Below are 20120 nucleotides of genomic sequence, written 5' to 3' on the forward strand. Positions count from 1 at the left end.
CTCTTCACACACACTGTCTGCTCTCCGTGTGTCATGTTCCACTCTTCACACACACACTGTCTACTCTCCGTGTGTCATGTTCCACTCTTCACACACACTGTCTGCTCTCCATGTGTCATGTTCCACTCTTCACACACACACTGTCCACTCTCCATGTGTCATGTTCCACTCTTCACACACACTGCCCTCCGTGTGTCATGCCACTCTTCACACACACTGTCGCTCTCCGTGTGTCATGTTCCCACTCTTCAACACACTGTCTGCTCTCCGTGTGTCATGTTCCACTCTTCACACACCACCACTCTGTCCCACTCTCCATGTGTCATGTTCCACTCTTCACACACACACTGTCCACTCTCCGTGTGTCATGTTCCACTCTTCACACACACTGTCCGCTCTCCGTGTGTCATGTTCCACTCTTCAACACACACTGTCTGCTCTCCGTGTGTCATGTTCACTCTTCACACACACACTGTCTGCTCTCCGTGTGTCATGTTCCACTCTTCCACACACACTGTCTGCTCTCCGTGTGTCATGTTCCACTCTTCACACACACACTGTCTGCTCTCCGTGTGTCATGTTCCACTCTTCACACACACACTGTGTACTCTCCGTGTGTCATGTTCCTCTTCACACACACTGTCTGCTCTCCGTGTGTCATGTTCCACTCTTCACACACACTGTCCACTCTCCGTGTGTCATGTTCCACTCTTCACACACACTGTCTACTCTCCGTGTGTCATGTTCCACTCTTCACACACACACTGTCCACTCTCCATGTGTCATGTTCCACTCTTCACACACACTGTCTGCTCTCCGTGTGTCATGTTCCACTCTTCACACACACACTGTCCACTCTCCATGTGTCATGTTCCACTCTTCACACACACTGTCCGCTCTCCGTGTGTCATGTTCCACTCTTCACACACACACTGTCGTCTCTCCATGTGTCATGTTTCCACTCTTCACACACACACTTCCACTCTCCGTGTGTCATGTTCCACTCTTCACACCACACTGTCCACTCTCCGTGTGTCATGTTCCACTCTTCACACACACACTGTCACTCTCCATGTGTCATGTTCCACTCTTCACACACACACACTGCCTATGCCGTGTGTCATGTTCCACTCTTCACACACACTGTGTACTCTCCGTGTGTCATGTTCCACTCTTCACACACACACTGTCCACTCTCCGTGTGTCATGTTCCACTCTTCACACACACACTGTCCACTCTCCATGTGTCATGTTCCACTCTTCACACACCACTGTCTGCTCTCCGTGTGTCATGTTCCACTCTTCACACACACTGTCTGCTCTCCGTGTGTCATGTTCCACTCTTCACACACACTGTCTGCTCTCCGTGTGTCATGTTCACTCTTCACACACACTGTCGCTCTCCGTGTGTCATGTTCCACTCTTCACACACACACTGTCCTGCTCTCCGTGTGTCATGTTCCACTCTTCACACACACACTGTCTGCTCTCCGTGTGTCATGTTCCACTCTTCACACACACACTGTCCACTCTCCGTGTGTCATGTTCCACTCTTCACACACACACTGTCTACTCTCCGTGTGTCATGTTCCACTCTTCACACACACTGTCTGCTCTCCGTGTGTCATGTTCCACTCTTCACACACACTGTCTGCTCTCCGTGTGTCATGTTCCACTCTTCACACACACCCCTCTCCGCCTGCCCTCCACCACCTGTCTGCTCTCCGTGTGTCATGTTCCATCTTCACACACACTGTTACTCTCCGTGTGTCATGTTCCACTCTTCACACACACTGTCCACTCTCCGTGTGTCATGTTCCACTCTTCACACACACTGTCCGCTCTCCGTGTGTCATGTTCCACTCTTCACACACACTGTCTGCTCTCCGTGTGTCATGTTCCACTCTTCACACACACTGTCTGCTCTCCGTGTGTCATGTTCCACTCTTCACACACACACTGTCCACTCTCCGTGTGTCATGTTCCACTCTTCACACACACTGTCTGCTCTCCGTGTGTCATGTTCCACTCTTCACACACACACTGTCCACTCTCCGTGTGTCATGTTCCACTCTTCACACACACACTGTCCACTCTCCGTGTGTCATGTTCCACTCTTCACACACACACTGTCTGCTCTCCGTGTGTCATGTTCCACTCTTCACACACACTGTCTGCTCTCCGTGTGTCATGTTCCACTCTTCACACACACTGTCCTGCTCTCCGTGTGTCATGTTCCACTCTTCACACACACTGTCTGCTCTCCGTGTGTCATGTTCCACTCTTCACACACACACTGTCTCGCTCTCCGTGTGTCATGTTTCCACTCTTCACACACACACTGTCCACTCTCCGTGTGTCATGTTCCACTCTTCACACACACTGTCCACTCTCCGTGTGTCATGTTCCACTCTTCACACACACACTGTCCACTCTCCGTGTGTCATGTTCCACTCTTCACACACACACTGTCCACTCTCCGTGTGTCATGTTCCACTCTTCACACACACTGTCTGCTCTCCGTGTGTCATGTTCCACTCTTCACACACACACTGTCTGCTCTCCGTGTGTCATGTTCCACTCTTCACACACACTGTCTGCTCTCCGTGTGTCATGTTCCACTCTTCACACACACTGTCACTCTCCGTGTGTCATGTTCCACTCTTCACACACACTGTCCACTCTCCGTGTGTCATGTTCCACTCTTCACACACACTGTCTGCTCTCCGTGTGTCATGTTCCACTCTTCACACACACACTGTCCGCTCTCCGTGTGTCATGTTCCACTCTTCACACACACTGTCTGCTCTCCGTGTGTCATGTTCCACTCTTCACACACACACTGTCTGCTCTCCGTGTGTCATGTTCCACTCTTCACACACACTGTCTGCATCTCCGTGTGTCATGTTCCACTCTTCACACACACTGTCTGCTCTCCGTGTGTCATGTTCCACTCTTCACACACACTGTCTGCTCTCCGTGTGTCATGTTCCACTCTTCACACACACTGTCTGCTCTCCGTGTGTCATGTTCCACTCTTCACACACACTGTCTGCTCTCCGTGTGTCATGTTCCACTCTTCACACACACTGTCTGCTCTCCGTGTGTCATGTTCCACTCTTCACACACACTGTCCGCTCTCCGTGTGTCATGTTCCACTCTTCACACACACTGTCTGCTCTCCGTGTGTCATGTTCCACTCTTCTCCGTGTGTCATGTTCCACTCTTCACACACACTGTCTGCTCTCCGTGTGTCATGTTCCACTCTTCACACACACTGTCTGCTCTCCGTGTGTCATGTTCCACTCTTCACACACACTGTCTGCTCTCCGTGTGTCATGTTCCACTCTTCACACACACACTGTGTACTCTCCGTGTGTCATGTTCCACTCTTCACACACACACTGTCTGCTCTCCGTGTGTCATGTTCCACTCTTCACACACACTGTCTACTCTCCGTGTGTCATGTTCCACTCTTCACACACACACTGTCTGCTCTCCGTGTGTCATGTTCCACTCTTCACACACACTGTCTGCTCTCCGTGTGTCATGTTCCACTCTTCACACACACACTGTCTGCTCTCCGTGTGTCATGTTCCACTCTTCACACACACACTGTCTGCTCTCCGTGTGTCATGTTCCACTCTTCACACACACACTGTCCACTCTCCGTGTGTCATGTTCCACTCTTCACACACACACACACACACACACACACACACACACTGTCTGCTCTCCGTGTGTCATGTTCCACTCTTCACACACACTGTCTGCTCTCCGTGTGTCATGTTCCACTCTTCACACACACACACACACACACACACACACACACACTGTCCGCTCTCCGTGTGTCATGTTCCACTCTTCACACACACACTGTCTGCTCTCCATGTGTCATGTTCCACTCTTCACACACACTGTCCACTCTCCGTGTGTCATGTTCCACTCTTCACACACACACACACACACACACACACACACACACTGTCTGCTCTCCGTGTGTCATGTTCCACTCTTCACACACACTGTCTGCTCTCCGTGTGTCATGTTCCACTCTTCACACACACACACACACACACACACACACACACACACTGTCCGCTCTCCGTGTGTCATGTTCCACTCTTCACACACACACTGTCTGCTCTCCATGTGTCATGTTCCACTCTTCACACACACTGTCTGCTCTCCGTGTGTCATGTTCCACTCTTCACACACACACTGTCTACTCTCCGTGTGTCATGTTCCACTCTTCACACACACTGTCTGCTCTCCGTGTGTCATGTTCCACTCTTCACACACACTGTGTACTCTCCGTGTGTCATGTTCCACTCTTCACACACACACTGTCCACTCTCCGTGTGTCATGTTCCACTCTTCACACACACTGTGTACTCTCCATGTGTCATGTTCCACTCTTCACACACACTGTCTGCTCTCCGTGTGTCATGTTCCACTCTTCACACACACTGTGTACTCTCCGTGTGTCATGTTCCACTCTTCACACACACACTGTCTGCTCTCCGTGTGTCATGTTCCACTCTTCACACACACTGTCTGCTCTCCGTGTGTCATGTTCCACTCTTCACACACACACTGTCTGCTCTCCGTGTGTCATGTTCCACTCTTCACACACACACTGTCCACTCTCCATGTGTCATGTTCCACTCTTCACACACACACTGTCTGCTCTCCGTGTGTCATGTTCCACTCTTCACACACACTGTCTGCTCTCCGTGTGTCATGTTCCACTCTTCACACACACACTGTCTGCTCTCCGTGTGTCATGTTCCACTCTTCACACACACACTGTCTGCTCTCCATGTGTCATGTTCCACTCTTCACACACACACTGTGTACTCTCCGTGTGTCATGTTCCACTCTTCACACACACTGTCCACTCTCCATGTGTCATGTTCCACTCTTCACACACACTGTCTGCTCTCCATGTGTCATGTTCCACTCTTCTCACACACACTGTCCACTCTCCATGTGTCATGTTCCACTCTTCACACACATTATCCGCTCTCCGTGTGTCATGTTCCACTCTTCACACACACACTGTCCACTCTCCATGTGTCATGTTCCACTCTTCACACACACTGTCCACTCTCCGTGTGTCATGTTCCTCTCTTCACACACACACTGTGTACTCTCCGTGTGTCATGTTCCACTCTTCACACACACACTATCCACTCTCCGTGTGTCATGTTCCACTCTTCACACACACACTGTCCACTCTCCGTGTGTCATGTTCCACTCTTCACACACACACTGTCCACTCTCCATGTGTCATGTTCCACTCTTCACACACACACACTGCCTATGCCGTGTGTCATGTTCCACTCTTCACACACACTGTGTACTCTCCGTGTGTCATGTTCCACTCTTCACACACACACTGTCCACTCTCCGTGTGTCATGTTCCACTCTTCACACACACTGTCTGCTCTCCGTGTGTCATGTTCCACTCTTCACACACACTGTCCGCTCTCCGTGTGTCATGTTCCACTCTTCACACACACTGTCCACTCTCCGTGTGTCATGTTCCACTCTTCACACACACTGTCTGCTCTCCGTGTGTCATGTTCCACTCTTCACACACACTGTGTACTCTCCGTGTGTCATGTTCCACTCTTCACACACACACTGTGTACTCTCCGTGTGTCATGTTCCACTCTTCACACACACACTGTCTGCTCTCCGTGTGTCATGTTCCACTCTTCACACACACTGTCTGCTCTCCGTGTGTCATGTTCCACTCTTCACACACACACATTGTCCACTCTCCATGTCTCATGTTCCACTCTTCACACACACTGTCTACTCTCCGTGTGTCATGTTCCACTCTTCACACACACTGTCCACTCTCCGTGTGTCATGTTCCACTCTTCACACACACTGTCCGCTCTCCGTGTGTCATGTTCCCCTCTTCACACACACTGTCTGCTCTCCGTGTGTCATGTTCCACTCTTCACACACACACTGTCCACTCTCCGTGTGTCATGTTCCACTCTTCACACACACTGTCTGCTCTCCGTGTGTCATGTTCCACTCTTCACACACACACTGTCCACTCTCCGTGTGTCATGTTCCACTCTTCACACACACTGTCTGCTCTCCGTGTGTCATGTTCCACTCTTCACACACACACTGTCCACTCTCCGTGTGTCATGTTCCACTCTTCACACACACACTGTCCACTCTCCGTGTGTCATGTTCCACTCTTCACACACACACTGTCCACTCTCCGTGTGTCATGTTCCACTCTTCACACACACACACTGTCCGCTCTCCGTGTGTCATGTTCCACTCTTCACACACACTGTCTGCTCTCCGTGTGTCATGTTCCACTCTTCACACACACACTGTGTACTCTCCGTGTGTCATGTTCCACTCTTCACACACACACTGTGTACTCTCCGTGTGTCATGTTCCACTCTTCACACACACTGTCCACTCTCCGTGTGTCATGTTCCACTCTTCACACACACACTGTCCGCTCTCCGTGTGTCATGTTCCACTCTTCACACACACTGTCTGCTCTCCGTGTGTCATGTTCCACTCTTCACACACACTGTCCGCTCTCCGTGTGTCATGTTCCACTCTTCACACACACTGTGTACTCTCCATGTGTCATGTTCCACTCTTCACACACACTGTCTGCTCTCCGTGTGTCATGTTCCACTCTTCACACACACTGTCCACTCTCCGTGTGTCATGTTCCACTCTTCACACACACTGTCCACTCTCCGTGTGTCATGTTCCACTCTTCACACACACTGTCTATGCTGTGTGTCTTAGAAAAGGTGGTGTTGGTTTCTCCCCTCTTCTTGGGAAGTTTTCCTGTCTTCCTGACTAGCTGTTAAACCTTTCTTCCATGTCCATGTCGTCCATTCAGCAAACATGAGAGTCTCTCTTTAGAAGCTGTAGTTTTCCAGACAGTGAACAGAGCGATCTAGGAAACCAAAAACACTGGCATTCAGAGTGGGAAGTCTAGGGCAGAGTGCATTATGGGATGAGCGCCGTAGTGGGTGCATGCGAGACCCGATCACCTTCAGCTGCCTGACAGATGTGGAGTTACAAGTCTTCACAGGCGCAAGAGAGGCACTTACGCAGAAGGCCAGCCCGGGTTGCCTGCCTTGCCTTGACTGTCCTTTGCTGGCCCACAGGTGGCAGAACTGGGGAAGCCATTGTAGATGCCGCCCTCAGTGCTTTGCGCCAGCTCGTGAAGGATCGCCTCGCTGGGCGGAGTGGCGGATACAGTTCTGGAAAACAGGTAAGGCTGTGTGGTCCTGTCTTAGTGTGTCTTGGTGTTCTGCTTGAATGTCTGTGTTCCTTACAGAGGGTGTCATATAACCTAGGCTAGCCTTGGATTCTCATTGTAGCTAAGGATGACCTTAAATTCTTCTACTGCTACCTCCCAAGTTGTGGAATTACAGGAGTGTATGATCTCCCCAGCTGCTCATTGGCATCCTTAGAGTTACATGGCAAACCTTGTCACAGTCTGAGAAGGAGGTTCCCAGATAGGTGTCTTGGGCCCCAAGCTGGAATGGGCTGTTGGAACTACAGAGAGGGAGGAAGCTCCATGCCGAGGGCGGCAGGCTCTGGGATCTCATGACCTTCCCTGGTCCAAGAGGAGAATAGAATCCTGGACTCACTTCCCAGACTGCCTTTGCAAGAGCTCCTGGCCTGTGTCTGTGGCAGTGAGTCTGGAACGCAGACAGGATAAACAGGAAGAGGAAGAGAGACAAGTTCCTGTTCTATCTTTGGTGTTTTACGTGCTTTTGTATGAAATGTGGAGCTTGACTATGATGCCCAGGCACCCTTAGAAATGCAGTGTTGAAGTTACTTACAAAATGGCTCTCCACCCCTCAAGAGGCCAGTCAAACTAGCTTTAGCTTTAGTCTCAGGCCTATCGAGAGGTGGCATCCTTACCTGGCCCCTGCCATGGCGCCTAGCCTGGTGACAGACAGCAGCACAGCAGAGTGAACAGCACCATAGGTTTGCCTAGAGGAAACTCAGGTCCAGGGGTGTAGGTTCGAGGCCGAGTACTTACTCACCTGTTGTGTGCTGGGCCTGGGGCGGATGAAACACTAGTGTGAGCTGTCTTGAATGATCTGGACTTCACATTTGAAAATGCAGAAACAGTTGTGTCTACACAGACGGATCTGCCAGAGTCTGCATTCCGCCATGCCGTCGGGTGCTTGAGCTCTTTATAAAAATAGCAGGTGGAAGAATTCAAGGCAGACCATAGGTTGTACTGAATGTAGCAGGAATTGTTTAAAAGTAAGACTGTTAGCAAAAAATTATGTTAAGGAATGCTCCCGGTTCAATCATATTCAATAACTGTTTTCATGTATTTGCTAATGAACCAATCGAAAACTTGGCTCCTTGTAAAGTGATTGTGCTGTCTGTGCTTGCAGTAGTAGTGTTCGTTGTTGGCCGGGTGGTGGTGTGACATTGACTGTTACCGTGACAGGGCAGAGGTGACAGTTCAAGTAAGAAGGACGTGGTGGAGCTGACGGATGACACCTTTGATAAGAACGTCCTTGACAGCGACGATGTTTGGATGGTTGAGTTTTACGCTCCGTGGTGTGGACACTGCAAAAAGTAAGTGCCTTGGACCAAACCGTGCATTCGGTCACGACACTTCCTGTACGGTCATCCAGCTGTGGACTGTGTTATTCCCAGATTCAATTGGGGGACAGGTGCATCACCCCTTTGCTGAAGCCACCGAGATGGGTTTGAAGTGTGACATAAAACCGGGATTAGGCCAGAGTGGACAGCTCAGTGTAAGGACCTGTTCCGTGAGTTCCCTGGACTCTGAAAATGTGTTTCTGCAGCCTGGAGCCAGAGTGGGCTGCTGCAGCCACAGAGGTGAAGGATCAGACGAAGGGCAAGGTGAAGCTGGCCGCCGTGGACGCCACCGTGAACCAGGTTCTGGCCAGCCGATACGGGGTGAGTGTGGTGGAGGCTCGTTTACTAATTAGAGAAATCCTCGGGATTTCAGCAGCCTTCGACTCACAGCCTCCCTTCGAAGGAGGCAGGGAGATGTTTAACCGTTTGTAGATGGAGAGGTGGTGTCCCTAGCCATCGAGTCTGGAACGTTTGGGCACCATCACGCCACTTGCTTTGAAAGTTGATCCTCTTGCTCTGGAGTATGTATGCACACTGTTTTATTTTTATTATTATTATTTTGGTTTTGGTTTTTCGAGACAGGGTTTCTCTGTGTAGCTTTGCGCCTTTCCTGGAACTCGCTCTGTAGTCCAGGCTGGCCTCGAACTCACAGAGATCCACCTGCCTCTGCCTCCTGAGTGCTGGGATTAAAAGCATGCGCCGCCGCCACCACCACCACCCAGCATGCACACTGTTTTAAATACCCAGAGCTTGGACAGGGTCTACTGAACTCCACAGTTAATGAATCTCTGACTGTGCTTCCAGCTGGGAATTCATTCCCCCCACCCCAGTTCTGATGATTTAAGCCAGACTGATAGATGCTAGGCAAGTGCCTAGTTCCCAGCACTTAGTATTTATTTTTGAGGTAGTATCTCATTAAGTGGCCCAGAGTGGCCTCCAACTTGTGATCCTGGCTTCAGCCTCCTGAAAATCAGGGATTACAGGTGTGTGCCCATGCTTGGTTAAAGCATACTTTTGTGATAGTGAAATGTCTGTGAAGTGCTTTTAGAAACCGTAAAGATTGTGGGTTGTTATTATTCAATTTTCCGTTTTAAATATTATGGTTGTTATTGTACTTTAATAGATCAGAGGATTCCCTACAATCAAGATATTTCAGAAAGGCGAGTCTCCCGTGGACTATGACGGTGGCCGGACGAGATCAGACATAGTGTCCAGGGCCCTGGATTTGTTCTCAGATAATGCCCCACCTCCAGAGCTGCTCGAGGTACAGTGCTCCCCCTGGTGGTGAGGAAGCTTCCCGTCTGCTGTGAACCCTTTTCAGTTTACTACTATTCGAATCTTTGTGGGATTAGAATACTGACGCTGTGAGCAGAAGCTCACCTAAGTGTCTCAAGAACAGAGTGCATTCAGTCACGCTTGGGTTTTGGAGCTCTGCCCTGGAGCGTAGACGCTCTCAGGTCTCAGCACCGAGGGGGAAACACATTCTCGTCTTCATGGCCTGTTGAGGAAACAGACACCAGGAGCCTCACACTGTGTCCATACCTTGTACACAGACGTATGACCTGTGTGTACAGCTGTGGAGGCCAGCCTGGGCCAGGGACTGCAGTTTCAGAGACTGCTCTGGTGGCTGAGGAATGAATGATGGTATGCACCTCTAGAGGGTTCTAGATGGCATGTCTGTGCGAGGAGGATTGTGGGGAAGGAGTCTCTTGAGTGTTGTGTTACACAACTGCCCTTTCTTCTGTGCAGATCATCAACGAAGACGTTGCCAAGAAGACCTGCGAGGATCACCAGCTCTGTGTCGTGGCTGTCCTGCCCCACATCCTAGACACTGGTGAGCACAGGCTGGGTCTCCTGTGGCTGCTGGCTGCTAAGTGCTTCCTGAGTGAACTGACTTGATTTCCCCTTCAATATTTGTTGTCTGTTAATCAGGGGCTGCAGGCAGAAACTCCTACTTGGAAGTTCTTCTGAAACTGGCCGACAAATACAAGAAAAAGATGTGGGGGTGAGTCCTGAGCTCAGTCTCTCCCCTCTGAGAACAGGCAGGGTGCAGACCTCCACCTCTCATCCCGAGTGTTCTGCAGTGTGCGCCTGTGTGTGTCTGCATGTGCCTTGTCACTAGCTTGTTGCTTCCCGGCCCTGAGACCCAGAGTGTGCACGTTGACCCAAGCTCAGGTGACAGGAAACCCATGTGACTCCGTGGACAGCCTTGCAGGATCTGAGCATGCGCCCATCCTGCACTCCTTTCTAAGATTTGGATGTAACTTCAGATTCTAGTCCCCAAAGCACCCCCACCCTGAAGCCAGTGTGCTTTCCCAGGTGGCTGTGGACAGAGGCTGGCGCTCAGTATGACCTGGAGAACGCGCTGGGCATTGGAGGGTTCGGGTACCCTGCCATGGCGGCCATCAACGCACGCAAGATGAAGTTTGCTCTTCTCAAAGGGTCTTTCAGTGAGCAAGGCATTAATGAGTTTCTCAGGTAACTTTTCTTAGTTGTTTATTGTCTCATATGTGGGGTGTTGTTGGTTTATATTGTCATGTGTAAGCCAGGTAGTGAGTGGAACTAGTTTGCATTTAAAACATAAGGAAGGTAGCACTTTTAAATCTCTCCTGTGGCAGTACGTCCATGTGCGTGGTTTGACTGTCTGTCTCCGCCCTCTCCCCGCGCCCTGCTTGTCAGAGTGCACACTATCTGGCCTCGTTCTAACTGCGGGGTCTTAGGAGGTCATGTCCCGCCCTTGGTGTTCCTGACCTCAGGTCAAAGCCCTTGGCTTGGAAATGTGTGAAAATGAGGATCCTCCTGCTGTGGGCGAGTGATGGGTTCCTCATTCAAAAGGTGCAGAGCTCTCCATCCTGCCCTGCTGGTCACCTCTTCCTAAACCCGTCATCATTTCTTGGGCAAATAGAAGGCATTGACTGAAGAGGTCACTTGTCTTTCCTCTTCCTGCTCTCTTCCTCGTTGGTTTCTCAGCTGCCATGTGAAATGAGGGCTTTGAATTCCTGCTGATAGAAAAGTGGGTACCTGGCGCTGTGTGGAGTATAAGTGTGTGGAGTGTATCCTGTAGGTGTGCCTGGACCGGGCCACACCGAGGCTGTTGCTTTCTGGAGACTAAATTGTTCCATGATAAACAACAGTGAGGGGATGTTGCAGTAAAAACCTTCCTGTGCGTCCTCTAATATCAGCAAAACATGAAGCAAAAGCATACATTTTCCTCAAGCATGGTAATAAATGGAACCCAGAGGAATGAATTTTTTTGTTTTTCAAGACAGGTATTTCTGTGTAGCCCTGGCTGACCTGGAACTTACTCTGTAGACCAGGCTGGCCTCAAATTCACAAGAGATCCTCCTGCCTCTGCTTCCTGAGTGCTGGGATTAAAGGCTTGCGCCACCACCGCCTGGCTTAGTAATGAATTTGTTTTTTAATGGTTCTTTTTAAAAGTATTCTACAAAAATAAGTAGCATAAAACTAAAGAACCCAAGGTAAATGACAGGTTTTAGCCTGGCACGGTGGTGCATGCCTGTTGTCTGCACATTCAGGAGGTGGAGGCAGGGATCACAAGTTCAAGACCAGCTTCAGTAGTCTCGAAATACCACCAACAAAAATGCCCCACAAGACAGTGTTCACAGACCCAGTTAGAGCTGGGCATGGTGGTGCCTGTAGTCCAGCAGCGGACAGAGGCCAGAGGACCAGGAATTCTCACTGGTAGTATTTTGAGTAGCCAGATTACAAGTATTTTTCAAGAACAGTTAGTCACGTCTTAGTGGGAAGCGCTTTGTGCATCTACATTCAGGTTAGTTGAAACCGTTCACCTCACTAATAATGTGCTGCTCAAGCTCGTGGGCTTAGCAGGCAAGGGCCGTGGGCAGCCTTTGCTCCATGTGCACTTATTTTAAAAAACCCCTTTCATGCTTGTTTGTTGTTTTTTAAAGAAAGAAACAACTTAGAAGTTGTGCTTGACTTTGTGGGTGCGGGACACATTGTGTTTGGCAGTTTGCTTGTTCACTTGGAGTACATCTAGATGTGGTTGGTATTCTTCCCCCAGGGAACTGTCTTTCGGCCGTGGCTCCACAGCACCTGTGGGAGGTGGTTCCTTTCCTGCCATCACTCCCAGAGAGCCCTGGGATGGCAAAGATGGCGAGGTGAGTGGCGGCGAGGGGCTTCTCTCCTCCGTTTGTGTGTCTCTGTGCAGGGGAACAGAACCCACCATCAGACCCAGGGCTGTGCTCCTGCTGTCCCGCCTGGGCCATACCCAGCATGCACCACACCTGGCTGGCTTCAGATTTAGAGAAAGACTGTCCTCCTCAAATCCTGATCAGAGCTGCTGGAGGGTGGCTCAGCAGTTAAGAGCACTGGCTGCTCTTCATCGGGGCCAGAGTTCAGTTCCCAGCACCCACATGGTGGTTTACAGCCATGGGCACCTTCAGACACGGGGACCCAGTGGCCTCCTCAGGCCTTCCTGGGCATTCGTGCATATGGTGCAGACATGCAGGCAGGCAAAACACACACTCGTACACATAAATAAAATGTTTAAGAAATCACAGTCTAAAGGTCACGGGAGCTTGGTTTCATGCCTGTAATTCCACACTGCACTACTTGAAAGGCTAAGGCAGGAGGGTTGTCATGAGACTGAGGCCAGACTGAGTTAAAGAATGGAGCCCTGTTTCAAAAACTCTCAGAAAGCCCAGGGGAGGCGCATGTCTGCAGTCAGCCGTGGGAGCCTGAGGTGGGAGGATTTTGAAGCCAGCCTAGGCTGCATTTATGAGGCTTTGTCCAAGTTCTCTGGTTCTCCCTCAGTGTTAAAACTGGTACAAGAGCCAAGCTGTAACCTGGAATCCTCTGGAATTTGCTTTTCTGTTGAAACCGTTGGTCATTTGAGGCTCTAACATCACTTTCTGTCTCAGCTTCCTGTGGAGGATGACATTGACCTCAGCGATGTGGAGCTTGATGACCTGGAGAAGGACGAGTTGTGAGGGCCGCAGCCCAGCCTTCTTCACGTTTCGTTTCTTGGGAGCAGGCAGTGTCCTAGCAGTGGGGTTCTACTCAGCTGTCTGCCTTTCCGAGCAGTCCCTGCCGGCCACCGGAAACGGCAGCAGTGAACCTCGGCGTCTCAAGAAAACACTGAAGAATTCTATGAATTGTCGCAGTGAATTGGATTTGTTCTTTGGCATATTGAAGAAAACTGGGCTGTTGAAACATTTTTTCCTCCTCCTGACTGCTGCTTGAATGTTCTTGGAGGCTGTTTCTTATGTATAGGGTTTTTAAAATGTGATTCTTTTGTTTGAATATTAATGGCTTTTTCCATTCAAGAATAAAATGATATTTTGGACAAAGCTGATAAATGTATGAAATTAGTGGCACATCATAAAATTGGAGCCTGACATTTAGCCTGAAAACTAACCCTGTGAACAGACGACATCACATCAATCATCACCTCCCCGTAAAAATGTTTTTTTAAATGAAGACAAGACCTTTTGGCAAGGACGTGATTCTGTGTGGATAACTTGGTCCCAAGTGAAAACCGCATTTCATGCCCCAAAGTCTTGTCTTCGGGCTTCACCAGTGACAAGGAGGCTCAGGTTTTCAACATTCTCACTAATCTCCCATTGGAAATCCCACCAAGTTACAGGCATTTCACTATGTAAAACACTCAGGAGAAAGTTGGGAGTTAGTTCAACACAAGGAGAGACTCAGAACTGAGCATTTTATTGTAACTTAAAAAAATAAATACACTCTTAACTAACGTCTGTGAGTATCTCGTGAGTCAGCATCCCGCAGGACGTGGTTGTCCGGCTTAGAGCACAGTCTGAGGCTGCAGGGAGGCAGGCTGGCCACCTAGTCCAGAAGGCTGAGGTCGATGTGGAAGTACACATAGGGGAAGTAGTCCTGGTTGCTGAGCTGCAGGCCAGGGATTTCCACAGACGCCTATGGGGGGTCAGCGGCAAGATGGTTCTCGTTTCTAAGGGAGCTCTCGGGTTCCGGCCCCACCACCATACACCCACCCCCTTGCTTGGAAGTCTGTGACTCCGTGCAAGCCTATGGTGGCAGTGCGCCCGAGTCCCCACGATACCTACATCCAGTATGCTGGCTGCGGCGACCTCGTCCAGGTGCCGGAAAACGGAGTTGAGCACCTCTCTCAGGCGCTTGGTGGCTGACTTTTTCTGGGGCTGCAGAAGTACAGCCTGGAAGTTCACTGGAAGTCCGTACCTGCTCGGACAAGACAGACCACGTCGGGGCTTAGTGTAAAGGCCAGCAAGACGGCCAAAGGCCCAGGGCCCATGCCAGGGGCTCACGGGTGCCTGTGACTCCAACTCCAGGGGACCCTGTAGCCTCTGGCCTCTTTGTGATGCACACATGGAGTTAAGCCTGTAACTGGCTGACTCAACGTAGGAAAACAAAGCTGTAAAAAGGTAACTGGGCCAGGGAACCAAAGGCTGGAAATGAGACACTAAGTCTCCGTTACTGTGCCGACCATTTCTGAAGGTCACAGCTTATGACAGAAACCACAAGCCGGTGGCCTGGGCCACCTGTGCTGGGTCCTTGCATACTCAGTGGCACAAGCCGCGGCTCTGAACTGTATGGGTCCCCATACAGCTGTTACACGTGTCCACTAAAGGAGAGCAGAAGTCCTGTTGAGGTGTATTCCTCTTGCTCAGTTTTTTGGGTGTGTAGAAAAGATTTTAAATCTCCCCAATCGTTTCCCCAAGCATCGCTGCCTGGGGTGTCCCGTACTCCAGAACACTATTCAAGTGTGTCACTGAGCCGTGCCCGGCCAGTGTGTCCAAACTCTGCCCCAGGCAGGTGTCCCTGGGTGTCTTGCTGTCACCTGGCAGCAGAATTCCCTCCCTGGAGTCTGCTGTGGAAGTGAGTCGGCTGGGATCTGTGCATGCCACCATCGTGTGCACTCCCGAACCTTCCCAGTCTTGACTGTGGACAAAGTACCCCTGGAATACAGCACCGCCTTCCGTTATGTCTGCAGAGGCCTCTGGTGCCTCTGCTTTGGTTGGCCAGAGAGGTCCCTCCTACTGCCTGCCCTCCCCCAAGGCAAGTGCCGTACCGGCCAGTGGGATGCTCTAACATGCAGGTAAGCCCCGGGGAGCGGATAGCCCTGTTGATTTAGAGACAGGTGTTTGCTCTTGTAACCCGATCTGACCAGAGACTAAGTGATCCTCCTGCCTCAGCCCCCTCACCTCCCAGTGCAAGGACCATAGGCATGAGCCACCACACTTCAGGGCCATCTCATCCTATGTCCTACAGATCTTTTCGCTTTTCTGCCAGTGACACCCATCCTGCTCACCCTCCAGTGACCGTTCAGAGCATCATTTTGCCAGGACATGATTTCAGCAGGGCCAGCCAGTTCTCCTACTGCCCATCCTCAAGGTGCCAGCCCAGGAGGCACCCCAAGCCCCCATCACCCCTGTGATGAGGTCAGCCACTGGACGGTGTCCTGCTGCTTCTGGGCCCAGGCCTCCACACTGCTCTCGTCCCACTAACAATGCTGCGATGTAACACGAGAGAGCTCCCTCACTCCTTGAGAGCCAAATCTGCACACCCAGTGCCCTGTGTCATTTGGTGTTCGGCCTTCGCCCTCCTTTGAAAAACATTTACTGTTTGTTTCCCTTTCCATGAACACATTGAGAATAATATGTATCTGAACACTAAGTACTTGGGCCGTGGGGGAACAGAACCATAAAAACCTAAATGAGCACACACCGGGATGTGTGCGCTTGTGGTTTATTCTGTGATGCTGAGGGCTGAACTCGCGGCTTCATGCATGCCAGGCAAATGCCCAATCGCTGAGCGCCACATCATCCCCGACAAGTGATTTGGATTCACACCTGTGCTTAACTACGGTTTCCGAATTTTCCAGTGACTTAATTTTAAAATGATAGAAAATAAGACAGAATAATTTTTGCATGGGTAGCTTTCCTATTTTAGTGGGGAGCTACCTTGAGGACCACCCTTGGAGGGTGGAGAAATTAGACAGTCTGGGGACGTCCCCCAGGAGCCACAGGGGCCCTCCAATAGCACAGAGGGCCTGTATGGGGGTACACAAGTGAGGCATTCAGAGCACACAAACAAGTATGGCAGGAAAGAGCCCCGGAGAGTGGGGTACACATGGCCAACTGGGATTCCTTTGACAGAGTGGAGAATATTCCTAAGACATGGCCACCGAAAGCGAAGAACAGGAGGGCAAGAAGAGAGGTGGGAACGGAGCGTCCGAGCTTCCCTTCCAGGCCCCGCCACTCGAGGCTGTCCAGCCCGGCATCCCCACCACGCACCTGAGCACAGACTCCACAAATACTCTCAGGGCCTTTATGTGGATCCAGGCAATGAAAGCCTCGCTGAAGTTCACTTTGAGCCAGCGCAGCAGAGGTCCCTGCAGAGACGGGAGAACCACGTGAGCCTCCGGACACTCGCCTGATAAAGGCCAAGGAAGGGCTCGCATTATACAGAGCAAGCCCTGCAACCAGAAGAAAGGCCCCGGAGCCAACAGAAGCAGAGGGGAGCCTGGGGAGGCTCAGGACCACTGCATGCAGGTGCCTGGCCCTGGGGACGCTCTAGGGGCAGCCACCGGCGCATGCGAGAGGCCACCTCGGACCAGGGGTGGGAAGCTCCACAGCTCTTGACCTCACGACTGTCACGTGCAGCTGATAGGCTCTTCTTGTCCGACACTGCACAGCCAAGTAGCCCACCTCATCGGAAGGCACTGCCCTCAGGGCCAGCCCACCTCATCGGAAGGCACTGCCCTCAGGGTCCAGCCCACCCATCTACCCGCTGCTCCTGCCAGTGGCTCTTCAAGCCTCATCTAGGCCATAGCTGCTGCTACAGAGTCTGATATGGTTGTTCCTCAGGGGCAGCCCCCATCTGACCCTTTTCCAGTTGCTGGACAAGGCCAGAGGTGGTCCAGCCAGGGCAGCCGGGGAGGAATGCCGAGCTTCCGAACCACCCACCCTCCAGCCAGAGCCCTGCCCGTCACCAGACACCAGCTCCAGCCACCATCAGCCAGAGCACAGGCATCCCAGCCAGCCAACAAGCCCCATTCCCTGCCTAGAGCGCCAACTCCAGAAAGACCATGAAATTTAGGAGGGCAGGATTCTGGGCTCCTCCAATTTCAGACCTCACAAGCCACACAGGAAACGACAGCAAATGCAAAGATTGGTTCCTCAGCTGGCGAGCGCATTGAGCCGGGGGACCCCCAGGGTTCCCAGGGGGTGCTTACCTCACCCTCGCCCTCTCTGTCTCTGTCGGTCTGCCCCGCAGCGGGCCTAGCAGGGTTACCTAGCGGGGTTACCTTAACCTTGTGGTCCCGGTAGGTGGCTGATCCCTTTTTAAGAGCAACACAGGAAGTTTGCTAAAGGCACAGAAATTATTTATTAATCTTTCAGCAAGCATGAATCATGAACACAAGTAATTATCATGGCCTGGAGAGCATGTGCCATCAAGCTCTGGAGTCCAGGCTCCGAGAAGGGTGTGGCGGGGGAGGGGGTGTGTGTGCAAGGCCTGTGATTTCAGACACTAGGGACGGAGACAAACCTACGTGCCTGTCTGGGTCAGGACCCCAGCAGCAGCAGACAAAAAGAGCTCCCGGAAGTGTTACTGAACTATCCTGACCTCGGGAGCTCGTCCATCTGGACCCTGACACTCAGCAACAGCTCCCTCTCTCTGGGGTGTTCATGGAACACTTGAGCATGTCACATGCAGGACATCAGTCAGGCATGCAGCCAGGCCGTTTCACCCTTTAGCACCCTGTCTGCAAATGGGTAGAAAAACACAGGGTAACTCAACTGTGTGTTCCCAGAGCAACCCAGTCCCTAGCCTCTAGCGGACCAGTAACTAAAGGATGTGGGGTGCTTGGCTGAAACCCACTCTAATAATACCAAATAGGAGAGGTCCCCTGGGTGCTGTGGTGGAGGGGGTCTTCACTGAGCCCCTCTGAGGCTCCTAAGTGTCTCCCAGGAGCTGTTTCCCCCACACAAGGAGACTCTGGCAGGTTCTCTGGGGCAGTTGGGGCTGCCGAAATCTATGCCATGTAAAGACACCACCAGCCGGCAATCTGAGCCCCAAGAGAAGGTGGCAGGCTTGCTTGTGTTACCCTAATAAACAGGGTGGGTGCCAAATGTCCTACATCGCCTATAGGCAGGGCCCTCATAAGCTGGCTCCATCCGGGGATACTGCAGGGACTCAGCCAGGGAGGCAACAATCCAGGAAGAGCCCCACCTACAGGCAAGGCTGGGCATGTGTGCGGACAGGGTCCCAGGAGGCTGAGGTCAGGCAAGGCACCCAGGGCTTCTGTCCTAGTTAGTGACAGTCACTCCTGCCAGAATGTGCCATGTCTACGCCATTGCTCTAAGGCTGAGCACCCTCAAAGGCTCAGGGCCCAGGCCTCCAGCCAGGCTTTGCATCTTCAGGAGCCTCGGCGAGGATCCAGTTGACTTTGGGTCTGGGCCATGTGGGTGCTGGCTCAGTGAATACACATGGCATGTGTGCGTGCGTGCGTGCGTGCGTGCGTGCGTGCGTGCGTGCGTGCGTGCGTGCGTGCGTGCGTGCGTGTGTGTGTGTGTGTGTGTGTGTGTGTGTGTGTGTGTATGCTCCAGGGAGGGGCGTTCGAACTCTCCAACATGGACTAAAGGTGAAGGTGTCGCTCGGTTGGCAGAGTACTTGTCTACCATGCACAATACCCAGGCTCCATCCCCAGAACAGAAACTGACTCTTGTACCATACACCTATGATCTCAGAGCTCCGTAGGTGTCACCCTCAATTACACATCGAGTCAGAGGCCAGCCTGGGATACATGAGACCCTCTCTCAGACACAAACAACAGCACAGACAACCCAACGCCAGGAGCCATCAGCAGCGGGGGCTTCCCTTCCAGAAAGGAAACAGCAGGCAGGGGAGGTTCCACGAACCGCTTCGGGGGAACTCGGTGGCTTACGCTCACTCCCCAATGGGTGGGTGAGAAAAGCCACTCACTCGGCAAGGTCTGATGGGATGTGTGCGCAGGCCATCTGCCTAGTGTGGGAGGAAGCCTGGGGCGAGGGCTGGGCCATGCGTGAGGTTCTGTACCAGCCCAGCGGCCCTGCCCTCCCAGGCAGGCACCACAGCTGTGAGTACACAGGCCTTCCTCTGGAGACTCAAGGACACTCTCCTTTCCCCACGTCACTGAAGTGGCACTGGAAGGGTACCCTGAGGAAGCCCTCCTCCACAGCTGGAAACACGCACCCCGGCCAGCGCCTTGAAAGTAAGTGCAGACACTTTTGCAGAGCCCGGCAGTGATGTTCCCAGAACGGAAGGTTCCCAGTTCAACGCCAAACACTCGGTTTTGCCCCAGGCGTGGAGGCTGACCTCTCCACACAGTTTCTAAATGCCCGTGGCCAGAGTGTCTCGGGCGAAAGCACCCACTCCGCTAAGAGCACAGGAGAGGTAAGGTAAACACAGGTGCCGCTGACGCCCTGAAATCTGCATTCATGGGCGACAGGGAA

The 20120-nt window shown here is 51.9% G+C and overlaps 2 protein-coding genes across 6 annotated transcripts in view; one reads left to right on the forward strand and one right to left on the reverse strand.

The window, feature by feature from the left end:
- The window catches only part of Pdia6 (protein disulfide isomerase family A member 6), a 29406-nt gene extending 15026 nt beyond the window's left edge, over window positions 1-14380 (forward strand). Inside the window, exons 5-13 of the mRNA XM_028877686.2 lie at window positions 7173-7279; window positions 8483-8613; window positions 8847-8961; window positions 9764-9904; window positions 10390-10474; window positions 10573-10645; window positions 10960-11118; window positions 12683-12779; window positions 13542-14380. Of these exons, the coding sequence (XP_028733519.1) occupies window positions 7173-7279; window positions 8483-8613; window positions 8847-8961; window positions 9764-9904; window positions 10390-10474; window positions 10573-10645; window positions 10960-11118; window positions 12683-12779; window positions 13542-13610 (977 nt within the window). The 3' untranslated portion in view covers window positions 13611-14380. The remainder of the gene's footprint in view (window positions 1-7172; window positions 7280-8482; window positions 8614-8846; window positions 8962-9763; window positions 9905-10389; window positions 10475-10572; window positions 10646-10959; window positions 11119-12682; window positions 12780-13541) is intronic.
- Window positions 14327-20120, reverse strand: part of Atp6v1c2 (ATPase H+ transporting V1 subunit C2) — a 39765-nt gene continuing 33971 nt past the window's right edge. For 4 of the 5 annotated variants that reach the window (XM_037198156.1, XM_037198155.1, XM_037198159.1 and 1 more), the window contains 4 exons: window positions 17861-17992; window positions 16920-17017; window positions 14712-14844; window positions 14327-14562 (listed from right to left, as the gene is read on the reverse strand). In XM_037198156.1, coding sequence (XP_037054051.1) covers window positions 14473-14562; window positions 14712-14844; window positions 16920-17017; window positions 17861-17992 — 453 coding nt within the window. In that variant the 3' untranslated portion in view covers window positions 14327-14472. The remainder of the gene's footprint in view (window positions 14563-14711; window positions 14845-16919; window positions 17018-17860; window positions 17993-20120) is intronic. The other variant, XM_037198158.1, reaches the window with a different exon arrangement.

Source organism: Peromyscus leucopus, chromosome 22 (assembly GCF_004664715.2).
Source record: "Peromyscus leucopus breed LL Stock chromosome 22, UCI_PerLeu_2.1, whole genome shotgun sequence".
Classification (NCBI taxonomy): Eukaryota; Metazoa; Chordata; class Mammalia; order Rodentia; family Cricetidae; genus Peromyscus; species Peromyscus leucopus.